The 17,354-nt window shown below is 42.8% G+C and overlaps 1 protein-coding gene across 1 annotated transcript; it reads right to left on the bottom strand.

Moving 5' to 3' along the window:
- Nucleotides 1–6,221: 6,221 nt before the first annotated feature.
- Nucleotides 6,222–15,765, bottom strand: CLEC19A (C-type lectin domain containing 19A). The gene is made up of 5 exons (XM_015826503.1): nt 15,675–15,765; nt 11,127–11,292; nt 9,845–9,938; nt 8,307–8,439; nt 6,222–6,301 (listed from the first exon to the last, which is right to left on the bottom strand). Exons 1-5 carry the CDS (start codon nt 15,763–15,765, stop codon nt 6,222–6,224), a joined length of 564 nt encoding a protein of 187 aa, XP_015681989.1.
- Nucleotides 15,766–17,354: the final 1,589 nt, after the last annotated feature.

Raw genomic sequence — 17,354 nt, 5'->3', positions numbered from 1 at the left:
GGAAGGGATCTTGGAGGTCATCTAGTCAAACCCCCTGCTCAGGCAGGAAACCCTATACCATTTTGGACAAATGGCTGTCCAGTCTCTTCTTAAAAACTTCCAGGGTTGGAGCATTCACCGCTTCTGGAGGCAGGTTGTTCCACTGGTTAATAATTCTCACTGTAGGGAAGTTTCTCCTTAGTTCTAGGTTGCTTCTCTCCTTGATTACTTTCCATCCGTTGCGTCTTGTCCTGCCTTCAGGCGCTTTGGAGAACAGCTTGACTCCCTCTTCTTTGGGGCAGCCCCTGAGGCTGCCTTAAGGCTGCATCCTCTCAACTCTTTGCCCAGCATTATTGCAAAGTTGAGAAAACTGTTTTTGTTCCTCTGTAGTCAAGGATGGCGCTTCACCGGAGAGCCAAATTATTAGTTTTTCTCACATTTTCCACCTCTGATTTTTTTTTTCTGTTTATGTACAGTTTGGAGCTTTGGAAACCAGGAAACGGCTATGTATGTCCCCTTAAGTCTCATCACCACTTGGTTTTCTATCCAGATGTGGTTTGTCTCATGTTGAAACAATGACTGATGTTTTCTAGTGCGTTCGGCTTCAAAAGGGATGAATAAATACAAGGAAAATGCACTAAAGCTTAATATTGCAGTGACATCCCAGCGAAGCCCAGATGTTCTCATTCCTTGTGGATTAAGGAATCATCCACAGATATTTCTAGTTTCTTGGCCAACCTGTCTTCTATCCAGTTGCTTAACATCAAGAGTGTGATTATTGCTACATTCCTTCTCCCTCTTTGGTGAATCGTCTACTTTTTAAAATATATATATATATTTTTTAATGAATTAAGGTCAATTAAGAATTTTCAGAACAGCAATAAATCTTCCAGACTGAACAAACAGCCCATCTGAGGAACAACGGATACAGATAATTCTTCAATAATATTGTCCAAAGTTATGTGGTCATAATTTGGCTTCCAAGCGATTGACCAGCTGGTTTCTCAAGTTTTGCTGTGCCGTAGCTTAATTATGGTTGACACCATCAGCCGCAATTGTCAGGATTCATCCAAGCTAGTAAGCTGTAAAACCACAGTTTGTAAGTCACCACGGTAGGAATTTCATAGCAGGCTCAACAAAACCAAACAACTAGATCGCTCATGACCGCCGGCGTGAGTCTCACCTAGAGTTTCCACAATCTGCCGAGCCATCTTTTATGACTTATTATCTATAAAATATTCATTACTTATTTATTAATGCTCAGAGTGGTGGAGAGTTGGGTGGCATTGTTTAATAAGCTATTATAGTTGGTCACACCATTGGCCAGATGTTCAGACTGGATTTGACATTTTTATCCACCTATTGAGACCCTCCCAATGATCTGGAATAAGCAAATGTAGATGTTTGATGGTCTTAGATGACCTCCAAGGTTCCTTCCAACTTTATTATTATACTAGCTGTACCCGGCCATGTGTTGCTTTGGCTCAGTCTGGTTAGCGTGTGTTGCTTTTACGTCCAACAGATGGTGCTGTTTTTCAAAAAAAGCATGTTTTTACCTGTCACAGGTGTGACATCTATATAATAGTAGGTATATAAAAACACGCACGTATTCGAATGCAACATTGTGTCAAAATTTCAAAGCAATCGGTGAAGAACGTTCGGAGATTTAAGATTTTGAACAAACGAACATTTACATTTTTATTTATATAGATTATCTCAGGATGTAAGCCATTCCGAGTAAAGCTGCCTTCTGCAATTGACTGGTGGTGGTTTTGTCAATGCCAATTGTGTTCAAGGGGTCCTCCAGATGTTTTGGGATTGCACCCAAGGTGCCTATTGCTATTGGTACTATCTTTGCTTTATTTTGACATGATTGTTCTCCTTCTACTTGCAAGTCTTTGTATTTTGTGATTCTTCTCCAGTTCTTTCTCTTCTTTTCTACTGTCTCCAGGTATTGGAGGTACTGTCACATCCACCATTCAGATTTTTTTTTTTTTGGTCTAACAATCTGTAGCTCAACATGTTATGGATTTAAAAAAAAAAAAAACCAACATGGCTTAATGTGATGTGAGAATCCAACCTTTCAGTGCCCACCTGCCTGGATTATTACCCAGATGTGACTTTTTAGCCAACAAGGCTTCCTTCCTGTGTCGCCAGTTCACAACCTTCATTTGCAGACACCTCGATTGCTTACTTGCCTTGGACCAAAACCCTGATCACTTGACTTCAAAGGCTCCAGGACTTTAGCCAAGAGCAAAGTGCCAGCTCTAGACCGCAAGGCAATTATGTACATTTTTGTCTCCTTAGGAAATATCAGCTCAAACAAACCGGTCAAGTGGAAGCAAACTGTTTAATGCTCTCTGAAAACAAAAGCTTCAGAACGCTCCCCAAGGTTTCCAGAAACTTTGGCAAGCTTCGTCCTTTTGTATTATTTCCAACCCACCAACAGAAAGTTGGAAGGGATTAACGGAAAAGGTCAGTCCAACGGTCCATCAGCGAGATGTCTCTCTGAAAACACAACTCCGCGGGACCAAATTATGCAGTGGGGGGGGGAGAAGCCAAGCAGAGAAAGACTGAGCTCATCCATGGGCAGATGAATAAAAAAAAAAAAATCTCCCCCAGATGCCCATTCATCTCTATGGAAGAAGCAGATGGACAGCAGCTCAGAACATGGTCAGCTGCTGCATTTTAAGCCCCTCCCTCCCAGTCACAGGCCCAAAAACAGACCTTAGAGCCAGTATAGTCTAGTACAGTGATGGCAAACCTTTTAGAGACTGAGTGCCCAAATTGCAACCCAAAACCCACTTATGCATCGTCGGGTGCTGGGTGGGCGTGGCCCATTGGGTGGGTGTGGCTGCGGTGGTAACGGCAGACTGGGTGGGACTAAAAAGTTCAATCAATCAATTCCAACTTTGCAAGATCTTTTTTTTCCTGCGAGAAGGTGAAATTGACTGATTGATTGAACCTTTTTTTTTTTTTGCACACTGTGGTGGAGGCCTAAAGTGAAAAGGTTTTATAAAACCCAGCTGAAGGCCTAGGACTGGGGCGACGGCGCGTGTGCCCACAGAGAGGGCTCTGAGTGCCGCCTCTGGCACCCGTGCCATAGGTATGCCACCACTGGTCTAGTAATTAAGGCACCAGGTTAGAAAGTGGGAGATTCTGAGTTCAAGTTAGGCATGAAAGCTGGGTAACTTGGAGCCAATCACCAGGAAACTGTCCCACATTGGGAGAGAAAGTTGGGTGGGTGACTTTGGGCCAGTCACCAGGAGAGGAATTCTGGGAGTTGAAGTCCACAAGTCATAAAAGGGCCAAGTCTGAAGAGCCCTGTGTTACTTTGTTATCCCATTGTCAATGTTTTTTTGGGTTAGCTGAATACCCCAATTCTAGTGTTCCAACGGGAGCTCTCCATGGTTCTGATATCCTGTCAGCTCTCTTCACCTATTTAGTTCTTCCTGAAGCTGTGTAAATCTCCAGAGACAAAATAAGACAAATTGGGCCAGGGAATGTGTAAATGAGAGGTGTCCAGCCTTGACAACTTTTAAGTGGACTTCAACATGACTGATTAGGGAATTCTGCCCTGAAGTCCACAAGTCTTAAAATTGTCAAGGTTGAACACCCCTGGTGTAAAGTCAGCCCCCCTACCAGGCCTGAAGGATGTAAACAGTACTCCCATGTTACTCCAATTTCAGGGTAATTACTCAGTTGAGGAAATCTCGTCAATCATGTGGATTTTAACAGAATGACTAATCTGCCCGTGATAAACCCACAAGAATTCTAGAAGGACACACTTCCTTTGCTTGCTGACAACACACAGATGCCCCTTCCAAGAGGGGCGGAAAATGCCTCTTAAAACAGGGCTTGCCACCTGTCGTTTGATAAAAATAGCTGCATTGAAAATTGCTTTTTTTTTAATTAAAAAAAAAATCAAGACAGCTTCTTTGGCGGAGCCAAACCTGTTTAATTGGTTAGCTAGATCACAGATTAAGGCCCTGTAGCCTGAATATTCGTTTTTCTGGGGGGAGGGGGATCTCTCTTAACATTACACAGGGAAGGATGGGGGGGGGCAAAGCCTTTGAAATTCTTTCTGATGGATCCTGTGATCTCTACTTAATCTCAAGTGACAGTCTACTTTTGAATGCTCTCCTGGCAGGGGATCGGCTCCATGCTGATCTAGCAGCCAGGGTTTTTTTGGGGGGGAGGCAGAAAAGGAGGGGAGGGGAGGGTAAAGGTCAGACGAAGGGTGAGGAAGGAAGGAAGGAAAAACAGGAGGAGATAAAATCAGCTCTCATTGCTGGAACTGCAGTGCTCACCAAAAAGAAAAAAAACCCCTCCAAAATAAAACACTCTTGATCCCCAGTTTCTGAAGCTTTCAACTTTACTGTATCCCAGGTGGTCCTCGGCTTACAACTAATTCATTGCGTGATTGTTAGAAGTTACAAGGGCACTGAAAAAAGTGCCCCATGGCTGTTTGTCACACTTAGGTTGCAGCCTCCCCATGGTCACGTGATCCAAATTCAGCTTCTTGGCAACTGGCTCATGTTTATGACGGTTGCAGTGTTCCCAGGGATCACGTGATCCCCTTTTGCAACCTTCTGACAAGCAAAGTCAATAGGGGGGAAGCCAGATTCACTTAACAACCGGGTTACTAACTGCAGTGATTCATTTAATAACCGTGGCAGGAAAGATAGTTAAAGGGGGCATAGCTCGCTTATCAACCACCTCACTTAGCAACATAAATTTTGGGCTCATTTTCATGGTAGGCCAAGGGCTACCTGCATTTGGTTCAACTTTACTACTGAGTTGGTTCCATCGCAGTCGTATCTTCAACGTATTTCTGTTCTCCAAGCTTGCCGTTTAGCTTCCAGATGTTTCAATACCAGGTGGGGTTTGGGGTGAAGCATCTCATATGGTTTCTTCTCCGCTTCTATAAGTCCTGTGTGGTCTTGCAGTCGGTTGGTCATGTGGGAAGTCAGCCCCCCCCCCCGAGAAGGATCTTAAAGAGGCAGAAAAGCATGCCCAGTTTTCTTAATAGCCCCAAGTCTCCCTCCCCCAAGCAGAAACCAGCTCTGTAGAAATGCAGATGTAAATCCAGGAAGGCTGGAGGCCCCCAGCTAGAAGATTAAGAAGACAAAGACCTAAAATCTACATACCCCACCCAAACTCTAAGACAGGAACAGGGAACAACTCCAAACAAAAGGCTCCAGAAGGTATAAAAACCCACTCCCTACATGTGCTCTCTCCCTCTTTTCTGCCAGAGCCATCTTTCAGTCTGGCCCTCCTCTTCAATAAACTGCAACCTTCTTTCTAAAGCAGTCGCCATGTTTATTCCCAGCTTGGACTGAACCACGATGAAGACTTTTCTTTCAGCAGTCACGTGACTGGTTTGTTTGTGGGGCGCGAAATTCAACTGGTGAGGAGGAGGGTCGGTTCTGTTGCTGATTGGTGGTCCAGATGATCCATACGCTGGTTCGAAATCAGTGTCTTTGTTGGTGGCTCCATGGGTAGAGTGCCAGGCTAACAAAACATCTGGAAGCTAAACGGCAAGCGGCTGCCAAAACCTATAACCCGAGCTGTGAATATTTTCAACAATTTCTAACACATTTCTGCCCTCGTGGAAATGAGAATATCAACAACGCCCTTCAAAGTTGGCCCAAACCCAAGTTTGCAGGGGTATTTTTGGAAGGCAAACTCCCTTCATGCAATCCCTCCATCACTCTAAAGCTGAGCTGGTGAACACTAAAAAAAAAAAAAAGGAAAGACATTCCTATTTTTCCAATTGGTGGAGTTACATTTTGCCTCCCACCCACCCACCCTATATAGACCCAGAAGCTCCTACTATCTTTCCTCAGTAATTTAGTTGCATCTTTGCAGACTAACCCCCTTTATTAAAAGGCACAAGCTCACAAAAGCCTTTTGAGAAGACCCCTAAGCTCACCAAAGGCAGAAACTGGCAAAAGCTGGTGCATTTTAATAAACCGGGTTAGTCAGAAAAGGAGCTATCGGATTCTTCCTGATTTTGAGGCTACCGTAAACTAACACATGTCAATCTTCCTGCTCCAATATTTTTTAGCCCTGATCCAAGAATGATTTCTCAGAGGACATGAGTCAGTGCAGCATTTGGTAAAGGATGCCTAGGAGAAGAACACAAACAACACAATACAACACCAAAAACAAACACTCATTTCACTCCAGCTGATCGTTCGAAACTCAGATGTTTCATTTCTCCAGGGTCAGGAAGTCAGTTAATCAGCTGCCAAGGATGGGATCTTACACACAAATGGAAATTCTCGGCTGCAGCTATTGTCGTTCCAGGACCGTAAAGCTATAAAAAGACCAAAAAAAAAGGAGGAGAGGAGAATCAGATAGGCTTCTACAAACACACGGCTCCAACCATTTAGGGGGCTGCAGTATTGATTAATAGATCATGCACAATAATGGATCATCCATCAGTCGTGGGTGACCACAGCGAAGGATTTATTGATCTCTGCAGATCTGCAAAAATACATTTTTGTTTCTTTTTTTTTAATGGCTTCTTCTTTGAGCAGGTATTTTTCTATTTTTATTTATTTGTTTTTTTGTCTTTCATCTGTAATATTTTTAAAGAAGAACGAACGAACTTGAAGCATTGTTGGTGAAAAGCTTAGCTTAAACCTCCATCAGCCAGCAGCAGCTTATTTACAAATTGAAGTTGTGTGTGAAGGCACACTATATCAAGCAGCGATGCTATAAAAAAAACACACTTGCAGTTTTCTATTCTATTCTATTCTATTCTATTCTATTCTATTCTATTCTATTCTATTCTATTCTATTCTATTCTATTCTATTCCAGTTAGTATAGTCTAATCTTCAATACTCTATTCCATTCCATTCCATATATTCTATTCTATTCTATTCTATTCTATTCTATTCTATTCTATTCTATTCCAGTTAGTATAGTCTAATCTTCAATATTCTATTCCATTCCATTCCATATAAATATTCTATTCTATTCTATTCTATTCTATTCTATTCTGTATTATTATTATTTATCTTTCTTATCTTCTTTACTCCCCCTTTTATTGGCATTATTAGTATGCTGCTTTGCATGTACCCCTGAGTGCTTTTGTACCGGAGATAAATTCCTTGCATGTCTAATCACACTTGGCCAAATAAAGTATGCAATTCAATTCAATTGGATGCACAGAAGCATTGACCCGAGGAGAGGCGGGTATGTAGAAAAGACCACTGTGCATTAGCACCCCAGCTAGGGCACTTGTATCCCCAATTTAGACCTCTGGAAAGTCGGGCTTCTGGACCACAACATTTCCACAAACAGCATAAAGCCAGAGAACCAGCCTCAACATAAAGGGTGAAGCTGGCGAGCCAGGAATCTCCAATTCTCATGCCAGAGAAAGCTGTTTTGTAAACAATGGACAGATGGTGGACCCTTGCGAGGCCAGGAGAAAAGGAATCATGTGCCTGTTGACTCAGACAGGTGGGAGGCGGAGAATGCAACCCAGGATTCAAAGTCCAGATCCTAGGACTAACATACATAAGGAGAAAGGAGTCCCTGTGGATTTTACTCTGCTAGCCATTGCTGACTATAAGGGTCGGTGCCAGTGGTGGGATTCAAATATGCGAACAACCGGTTCTCTGTGTGGATGCCGCTTCCGGAAGTCCATTCTGGGCCTGGGCAACAAAACATTAGCTACCGGTTCTGCCCACGGTGCCACCCTAACATACCTAAGGATGCTTGGATATTATTCAGTGGAGAATTCCTTATATGTGTGCTTTCTCTTTTGCTTCTCTAACTTTCTCAATTGGAAGGGTCCTTGGAGGTCTTCTAGTCCAACCCCCCTGCTCAAGCAGGAGACCCCATTAGACAAATGGTTGTCCAATTTTTCTCTTAAAAACCTCCAGTAATGGGGCACCCACAACTTGGGGAACAAGGACAGGGAAAGGGCCTTAATATGCCAGGACATCTGATCTGCTGATGCTGGCAAGAATGACCTTGAGGCTGGATGGGATGGGAAACTAGCCTAGTCTTTTCCAAACTGGACATCTTCCAGATGTGTGAGCTTCTGCTCCCGGAATTCTTAGGCACATCCACGTTGGCTAAGGAACTGAAGACCATACAGCTGAAATTTGCCCAGATTGAGGAATATGGATATAGACCCTTCCCACTTCCCTTCTTCTCCGCTCTCTTTCTAAACCTTGAAGACCACAGTCCTGGACTCTCCATGCTCCCACACAAAAGAGGAATCCTAACTGCTTCTGTCCAGATGTTGCTGATAGCAGAAGGGTTTGGGTTGGGAAGAGGGCATATTGGAGACTCAGATGCCACCTACCACTGCTGTATCTGTACCAGATCTGCACACAGTCTTCCTCCTCCGGTATAGCGTGGATCCCGTCATCTGGCTGATTGCCATCCCAGTAGTTATAGTCATATGGAGAGCCATCTGTCCATTCAAAGTTGCTCTCCTGCCAAAGAGATCACTGGAGCTTTAATCTTGGGGCAGAGGTGGGCAACTGGTAGCCTGAGGACTCTACGCAACTCCAAATCCTCCAAAGCGGAAAAGCAAGGACATTTAAAGCAGTGTTTCTCAGCCTTGGCAACTTGGCTGAGGAATTCTGGGAGTTGAAGTCCACTTATCTCTTAAAGCAGGGGTAGGCAACCTTGGCTCTTTTATGACTCATGGACTTCCAACTCCCAGAATTCCTGAGCCCGCCATGCTGAGGGGAAAGGGAGAGGTTTCCAAGCTGAGCCATGCTGGCTCAGGAATTCTGGGAGTTGAAGTCCAAGAGTCATAAAGGGAGCCATAGTTCCCCCATGCTGGCTCAGGAATTCTGGGAGTTGAAGTCCACGAGTCATAAAAGAGCCAAGGTTGCCTACCCCTGTCTTAAAGCATGCTGGCTGGAGAATTCTGGGAGTTGAAGTCCACATATCTCTTAAAGCCCCCAAGATTGAGACACACTGACTTAGAGGCAGAAACACAAACACAAGTGTAAATCTCCACTTCCAATCCCCCCCATCAAGCTATGAAACAACGGTTGTCTGAATGAGAGACCAAGGGCAAAATAAATTGGCTGGAATAAAAAAAAAGTTTTAGGAGAAAGACAAGGCCACGATCTATGATGGGAGACGGTGCTACGATGCCCAGCATCTCAAATGATTGCTTCCAAGAGATGGAGGAAGGTCTGTTTTCTTGATGGTAATATCCAGCCTGCAACTGAACCATTGTTTCAAGATTCAGCGTGGGAGGAAATTACAGACATACAAATTAGATTCCAGTTCCCACTGCGATGCTTCTGGAGTCTGTATTTAATCACGATCTTCAGACATTAATGCGAGCAGAGATTGCAAACATTCAAGCTACTGTTATGCTCGCCAAAACTGTCTTTCTCAACCTTGCCAGCTAGAAGATATGTGGACTTGCTGGCTGGGGAATTCTGGGAGTTGAAGTCCACACATTTTAAACTTTCCAAAGTTGAGAAACACTGCACTAACATTGGCAGGGCAAGCCACTAGTACAGGGGTCTCCAACTCCCCGTCGGTGGACCAGTACCGGGCCGCGGCATGCCAGCAACCGGTCCACACAAACAAGCAAAGCCCCATCCGCAAGATGCAGGCAGCACACAAAACCACGCACTTTCCAGTCTGTGGAAAAACCTCTCTCCACGGAACGGGTCCCTGGTGCCCAAAAGGTTGGGGACCTCTGCCCTAGTATATAGTGGTTCCTTGTATATAAACAGAGTATATAAACAGAGAGTAAACCTTACTCCCTTCCAGCACTGGTGATGTCACCTAGTTTGTCATGAAACGTCTGAAGAAGGCCACCAAGCTCAGAGAGCCCCAAGGAGCCCACAAAAATGGGAGTTTTCTCACCTGTCTAAGATCGTTCAATCCCATCCAGATATCCGTGGGTATACCAGGCACTCTGCTGTTTACAAGGTCGTAGACGAAGACGTTCTCTTCCCAGCTGCCAGACAGATATATTACATGAAAATTTATTATAGTTGATAAATTATATTGATAGGTAACATTAACTGCAAATTCACCGATAATTTTTTAAAAAAACAATTATTATTTAACCAGTTCTGTCTTCTAGTTTTTAAGGATCAAAAGGATACTTAAAGATGCTGGTCCGTATATAAACATCAAAAAGTGAATTTAGTGAAGATACTGTCACTCGGTAAGTTGTAGCCACAAATATAATACTGCTACTCCTAGAGACTTACAACCATTAGTTTAACAACCGTCGAGGGGAAAAAAACCCACTCTAAGGACATAATTTAAAGATTAGGCAGGGGGGTTCCAGATTGTGTCCTTTTTGCTCCTACATGGAAAATCCACATCATATGATTTGGGCTTGTCCTCCCAGGACACTATAATGCTACTCAGTGCCATCATAAATGCTGGATATGCTAGGATCCAAATGAAGAAACTACAGGTAGTCCTTGACTTATAACCACAGTGGTGCACAAAATTTCTGTTGCTAAGTGAGACAGTTGTTAAGTTGTCAGGATGATAATTAAATAGCTAAACAGCTTATGTAAAGATATAATGTAATGTGGACGATGCAATAATAAGAATAACTCAGCAGGTGTGTGTACCCCTTTAAGAGTCTGAGTATAAAAGGGAGGGGTTTTTTGCTGGAGTTTTTCTCTCTCTTGTCCTTTGACTGCTGTAATTGCTCTGTATTGGAGTTTGCTGTTTCACCACGTGTGTGTGTTTTATTTCTAGTGTATATTCGTAGATATAGTGTAATATAAACCACATTTAAACACAAACCACTGTGTACTGCATTTACTCCTGGGTAAACCTCAGAGCAATAAGACTGGGCATGCTCTGACAATTGTTAAGAAAATCTGGCTTCCTCCATTGACCTTGCTTGCCAGAAGGTCATAAAAGGGGATCGTGGGACCCCGGGACTCTGCAACTGTCATAAATATGACTCAGTGGCCAAGCATCTACCTTTCGTCCTGCGACCATGGGGACACCACAATGGTCGTAAGTGTGAAACATGGTCATCAATCACCTTTTCCTGTACCGTTGTCATTTCAAGCAATTACTTAAGGAACTGCAGGTAAGTCGAGGACTTACCTATAATCCGCCATAACAACAGAGAGCAGGAAACACAGAGAGTAGCCCACTCGATGGTTCTTACCTGTGAATAGATGCTAATTTGGCTGATTTTAAGCCGATGGAAAACTCTGCGCAGTACAGATCTGCTTCTGCCCAAGTTTTATTAATGGGAAAATACCGGTAACAGTAGCCTTCATATTCGGTCCAGAAGAGAGGACAAGAATAAGACAGGATCGACTCTGGCAACGCTTGGGAGAAAAGATGGGACAGTTTTACATGGTACATATTTGTATATTTCTTTCTCCCGTCCTGCCTGAGGTTTTAGATTTATTCGGGCAACCCTACCTAACGATATTGAGAGATGCCAATATTAACTCATATGCTTTGGGCTTGTCCTACCTCTTATCAGCCTCGCAGAGTAAAACAGACAGGCATCGCAACCTGATGAGCTGGTGCTATTTTATTGCAAAGCTGCATTGGCAGAATATTGTGAGTTTGAACCCATTCATGAGAAGCACTGAGGTACCAATGTATATAGATTATGAGGGCGAGGGGAATAGCGGTGGCAAGTTGTGCAAGGATAGGAACAGCGCAGGCAAATTAGTTAACAAAACAAAAACAGAGTCAGAACGGCGATTGGCTGACGGAGTCCCATGGTAGCGTCCATGGGCCGGGTGCAAAGGTGGTTTGATCATAAAAGTGTGCTCCCATTGACCTACATAGATCCCTGAAGATGCCGGCAGTGGCCGGTGAAAGCTTGGATCCTAATTTATTAAAACCTTTATAGTTTTTAACTCTTCCTGGTGTTCACTTTCGTTTATTTTTACCATGAATGCACCCAGGAATCATTCATCTGTTTTTAAGATTGTTTTTAGGATTATACTATGTGTATATGTGTGTGTGTGTGTGTGTTTACATACTCCCCCAGCCACACAACACACAGATAATAGACTTTTCTTACATAGCAGGTGGGCAAAACAATTCTTGTATGCCCTAGTGAATTATCATTTAGAATGGCTTTAAGGCAGGGGTCTTCAAACTTGGCCCTTTTATGACTTGTGGACTTCGACTCCCAGAATTCCTCAGCCAGGCACGCGTGCCTGGCTGAGGAATTCTGGGAGTCGAAGTCCACAAGTCACAAAAGGGCCAAGTTTGAAGACCCCCTGCTTTAATGAATTGATCACTACAGACTGTTGAGATCAGTTGTTACAAGAGACCAGAACAGAAAAAGAAAAAAAAGGGTCTTTTGAACAATTGGATCAAAATCTGGGGGTTTGGTTTTATGATCGTTTCCCAAGCCTTCCCCTTCTCCCCCCCCCTCTCTTTCAAAGTCCATAATAATGCCATAATTAGCAGTAGTTTAACACACTCTTTTTTCCCTATAGATTTATATACATACGTGCATGTTATGTATATACACTGGCTATCAGAGTGGAGATTACAAGGGTCAAGAAGCCGTTCTATCTCTCCCTGTTGTCAGATAGGACAACGGCCAGCTGTTGAGTCTATACCTCCGAATTACAGAGCGGGGCTTAAAAGAGGAGATAGGAGGATACCAAAGTTAAAATTTCCCCACTCCACAGATTAGATAAAGATTCCCCATGTAAGATAAATGCACCAACATTTTCCAGGCCCGGCCCATTTGTTTTAAAATGGCCATAGCTTAATGGTTGAAACCAACTTGGAAGGAAGAACTTCCACGTTCTCCAGACCAGGCTGGGAAAGCCATTTGCTGCTGACCAGCACTGAGAATCCTAAATCGGCGGAGAGGATTCAGTCAGGTTACAATGCCTTCCTTTTTTTAAAAAAAAACATCAAGCAGCATAGCGCTAAATTCAAATCCTAATCAGAGGTTTCTAAGCCGTCCCACCTCGTCCACCCCTCGGCATCTCTGCATTCCTTTCCAGAAAACAAAAAAGTCCTCTGGAATGCAAAGGGGAGCCATCTGAACTGGTTGGCCTTCTGATTTTCAAGCGCCAGTTACCCCAGTAGGTAAGGCTAATTCGATTAACTCTGGTGTGCAAAAAGTGCCCCCAGGAATTTCAGGGCTGAATGTGCCAGAAGAGGAGAAGAAGAAGAAGAAGAAGCAAGCGGGCCAATTTCTAATTAGCACCTGTCCGGTTAAATTGTCAATGGTCTTTAGTAAAGAATCCATCAAGCTTTGAACTCAGAGAGGATGATAATCAAAAAGGACGTCTCTGCCCTTGGACCAATTTGCTGTTGGACCCTGAAAAAGGTTTGGGGGAGTGGAGAAAAGGGAAGGGAAGGGAAGGGAAGGGAAGGGAAGGGAAGGGAAGGGAAGACAATGAAGGGAAGGGAAGGGAAGGGAAGGGAAGGGAAGAGAAGAGAAGAGAAGAGAAGAGAAGAGAAGAGAGGGAAGGGAAGGGAAGGGAAGGGAAGGGAAGGGAAGGGAAGGGAAGGGAAGAGAAGAGGAGAGGAGAGGAGAGGAGAGGAGAGGAGAGGACAGGAGAACAAAGAGAAGAGAAGAGAATGAAGGGAAGGGAAGAGAAGAGAAGAGAAGAGAATGAAGGGAAGGGAAGGGAAGAGAAGAGAAGGGAAGAGAAGAGGAGAGGAGAGGAGAACGAAGAGAAGAGAAGAGAACGAAGAGAAGAGAAGAGAAGAGAAGAGAATAAAGGGAAGGGAAGGGAAGAGAAGAGAAGAGGAGAACAAAGAGAAGAGAAGAGGAGAGAAGAGAATGAAGGGAAGGGAAGGGAAGAGAAAGGAAGGGAAGAGAAGAGAAGAGGAGAACAAAGAGAAGAGGAGAGAAGAGAAGAGGAGAGAAGAGAAGAGAGAACAAAGGGAAGGGAAGGGACCATAAAGGATAGGTGCTTAAAATGGAGGAATCAGCAGCAGTGGCATCATCCATGGGGATGCATTGGGAAATTATTCAGGATTTTTCTTCTCTGCAGACTCCAGGAAGATCCAACTCAACTTTAATCTCCACCTTTCTTTCCCTGGCTTTGCTACGCATTCTAAATTTAGTCTAATTCTCTTCTGTTTACAGGGAATTATCGTCTTGTTTTCAGTTATACAGACGGACAGACCCTGAGCCTCTTTAGACAATATATTTCCAAGATTCCATTGGGTTGGAAGGAATAAAAAGGAGCCAGCCATCCAGACACAGTTCGTAAGTCAAGCCCATTGAATTGCTCCACCAAGGTGCAAATACAGAGATGCTGTCGATGCAAAGCACACAGTTAAAATAGTAAGTGTTGGGGAAAGGGGGCATTTTTCCAGCCTTCCTTAGAAGAAGAAAAAAATTAAAACATAGCTCTGCTGTCTGAGGAGCAATAACAAGTACTAAAATTGATTATAAAAGGTTATTATTAAAATGGAGTACATCAGTTAAGACATTCACTAGCTGGCATGCCCTAAACCTCACCTCTTCTTCAGTTTTTCCCCTCTGTTCGGCACCCAGACTCTGTCTGCTAATCCTTACCCCAACATCTTGAGTGGCTGAATGCACACATCACAATAAGTCATTGTTCATTAAATCAACTCCAGTTGGCTGAGTTCACACAATTTGCCGCACCAAAATCCCATTATGTCTTGCTGGACAGGATCCGGTTCGGCTAAGGTTTTACCCCAGCGGTGCTCAAATTTACCTCCTTTAACTTCACCTACAGATGTCAGCTAGGTTAAAAGGTGCAAGACCCCAGATGCCTACAAATAGTTTTACAACAACAGGTCTACTTCTTCCAATGCAGAACTTTTCAACCACTGCGTCACAGCAATAAAAAGTTCATCTCTCTTTGAGTCAAGTTTGACTCCTGCATCCACTCGGTGTTAGGAAATGCAGTTTAAATATTTTTTGTTGGAACGCATTTATTAAAGATACTGTCTGGATTAGATATACCATATAATTCTAGAATGATTACATTGGTATAAAAAAAATGGGTGCAACTTTTCAAACCTGCAACATCTGGACATCTTTGGGAGATATCAAATTTGTCTACGGTTGGGACAGTTTTTCTCTCTCAACACATCAATTCTTTGGGTTGATTGACACACACATCCAGCCTCCCAACGCACCCACAAACTTCAAAACAAGTCCCAGAATTATTATTTAGGCTTCAAAGCAATCTTCCCCAAACAAAGCAATTAAAAAAATACACAAAATGCTTAACAAACAAGAGGAGAATACAAGCAACTACACAAGAAAAAAAATATGAAAAATAACCACAAAGTTTTCACAAAATACATTTAACCAGATCGGTTAAATACATGTCTGCTCATTCACCCAAAATGCTAAAGTTAATCTGTTTTACCATTGATTAAGTTTTTCTACAAAGTGTGGTCGTGTATAGCTACCACAATTGGTTTGAACAATCCGTGCATTTTTTAACCTTAAGGTGAGAGACAACATTTCAAAACAATCGCACATTCGGTATTTCTGTTAAAACAGGCATTTCTCAAGAAAAGAGGGACTATATTAGCAAAGCCACTGGTGACCTGTAAGTAAAAACTGGAAACCAAATGCCAATAAAACGCCCTTTAACTAATGGAAACGGTTCGCTTTGATCCATTTTAGCAGCCGGTGCTGAAATAGTCTCATTGCATTAACCTCCCCCTCAAAGCACTTAGCGTTGCCCTGGTTCAAATTGGTTGAATAAAAAAAATGACAACTCACCTTGGCTTATTTTAATATTGGTGTGCGGGAATGTCTGGGCTGCAAGGAGGACAGCAGACAGAGCTGCCCAGAAATTCCACCCAAAAACCATCGCTGACCTAGAGGACATCTCTCTCCAGAGCTACAAAAAGGCTGGCTGTCCTTCCTCCAACTCGCCAGGAATTTCCAAATGCCACTGGAACTCCTGGAGCAGCTGCAGAAAGATTTTGCAGTCCAGCTCTTTGGTTTGCAAGAGCAAAATTGCTTAACAAGATACACCAGCCAACATCTTCACTCCATAAAAATTACTCAGAGCTTCCCCTCCTCCCTCTCTCTCTCTCTCTCTCTCTCTCTCTCTCTCTCTCTCTCTCTCTCTCACACACACACACACACACACACACACACACACACACACACCCTAACGATAAGCACTCAGGCTGTTCCAAATATGCTGGAACCAAACCAAAAAAACTCACCCAGAAATATAACAAGATTTGCTTATACATCCATCCATCCATCCATCCACCCATACATACATACATACATACATACATACATACATACATACATACATACATACATACATACATAATTTTTAACAAGACAGAGCAATATAAATATTAGAACAGAAACGAAAAAGTGAAGAATAGTGAATGAGCAAGACAGTAAATTAAAAAAGACAGAAGAGAAAAAGAAAAGAAAGAAGGAAAGAGAGAAAAAGAGAAAAGAGAAAAAAGGGGGGAAAAGAGAAATATTATAAAGAAGCGGTTTCTAATCCTTTTGACAGCGGTTATAAATTCATTTTATGCTTTACATTTTACCTACTCTCTCTAAGGTTACATCACCATTTCCTTCTTCCATAAGCCCCCATTTCTGATGATCAAACCCATAAATCACCAATTCATTATATGTATCTAGTAGTCTCTCAGCAGTCATCGTATGTAAAAATAGTCTTCCGTGACTGTTTCTAGTTGTTTTTTCATTAATCCCAAACAGTTCCCATTAGTCCCAAACAGAAAAGTTCTGGTTTCAGCTGACACTTAATCTTTAACATTCTTGGTAGCAGTGCCTGCATTTGAACCCAAAATTTTCTGGCTTGTTTTACTTACAAGTCCATGTTGGAAGAGGCGAGTTAACGACTTACAGAACTGGATTGGAAAAACAATTGGATTGATATTTAGTTTATTTCTTTATTCAGCTGACATCCTTTCTTCCAGCAACACACTCAGCATCCATTTTATCTCTCACAAGTTCACATTTCCTATAGTCATAAAAACCGAGGTTTTATGCCGGAGCTTCCCAAACCTGACCCCAAATTATGTAAAAGTGCTTTTTCTTTCATTAACGATAAACAAACCCCATTACCCATATAAACAGGGACATTTAAATAGATTAGCCCAAAACATCTTTCCAGATGAATCATCTAAGAGATGAGTTTGGAGCTGTGTTTATTTAAACTTTTCAAAGGACAGCGACAGAGCAGCAGATGTCTTTCTGTGTGTAGCACTGTCTCTTGCTATTTCTCTGGTTTTATTTTTAGTTAACCCCTGTTATCTCCGCAGAATTCTCTGCTCCACTTAAACCAAAGACTTGTGGGTGATTACGATACAATATAGGTAACCAGTGGAACAACCTGCCTCCAGAAGCTTTGAATGCTCCAACACTGGAAGTTTTTAAGAAGAGATTGGACAGCCATTTGTC

This window comes from Protobothrops mucrosquamatus, unplaced genomic scaffold (assembly GCF_001527695.2).
Source record: "Protobothrops mucrosquamatus isolate PMUCROS unplaced genomic scaffold, P.Mucros_1.0 scaffold_209, whole genome shotgun sequence".
Classification (NCBI taxonomy): domain Eukaryota; kingdom Metazoa; phylum Chordata; class Lepidosauria; order Squamata; family Viperidae; genus Protobothrops; species Protobothrops mucrosquamatus.
The sequence above is the reverse complement of the archived record's forward strand: the minus strand, read 5'-3'. Positions and strand labels throughout refer to the sequence as shown.

What these genes read in the sequence shown, in the direction of transcription:
- CLEC19A (XM_015826503.1), bottom strand. Translation starts at nt 15,765, where the DNA reads ATGGTTTTTGGGTGGAATTTCTGGGCAGCTCTGTCTGCTGTCCTCCTT. An exon ending in CAATATTAAAATAAGCCAAG is followed by an intron (nt 11,293 to 15,674) that starts GTGAGTTGTCAT and finishes TTTTCTCCCAAG; the next exon opens with CGTTGCCAGAGTCGATCCTG. An exon ending in GATTGAACGATCTTAGACAG is followed by an intron (nt 8,440 to 9,844) that starts GTGAGAAAACTC and finishes TCTCTTTGGCAG; the next exon opens with GAGAGCAACTTTGAATGGAC.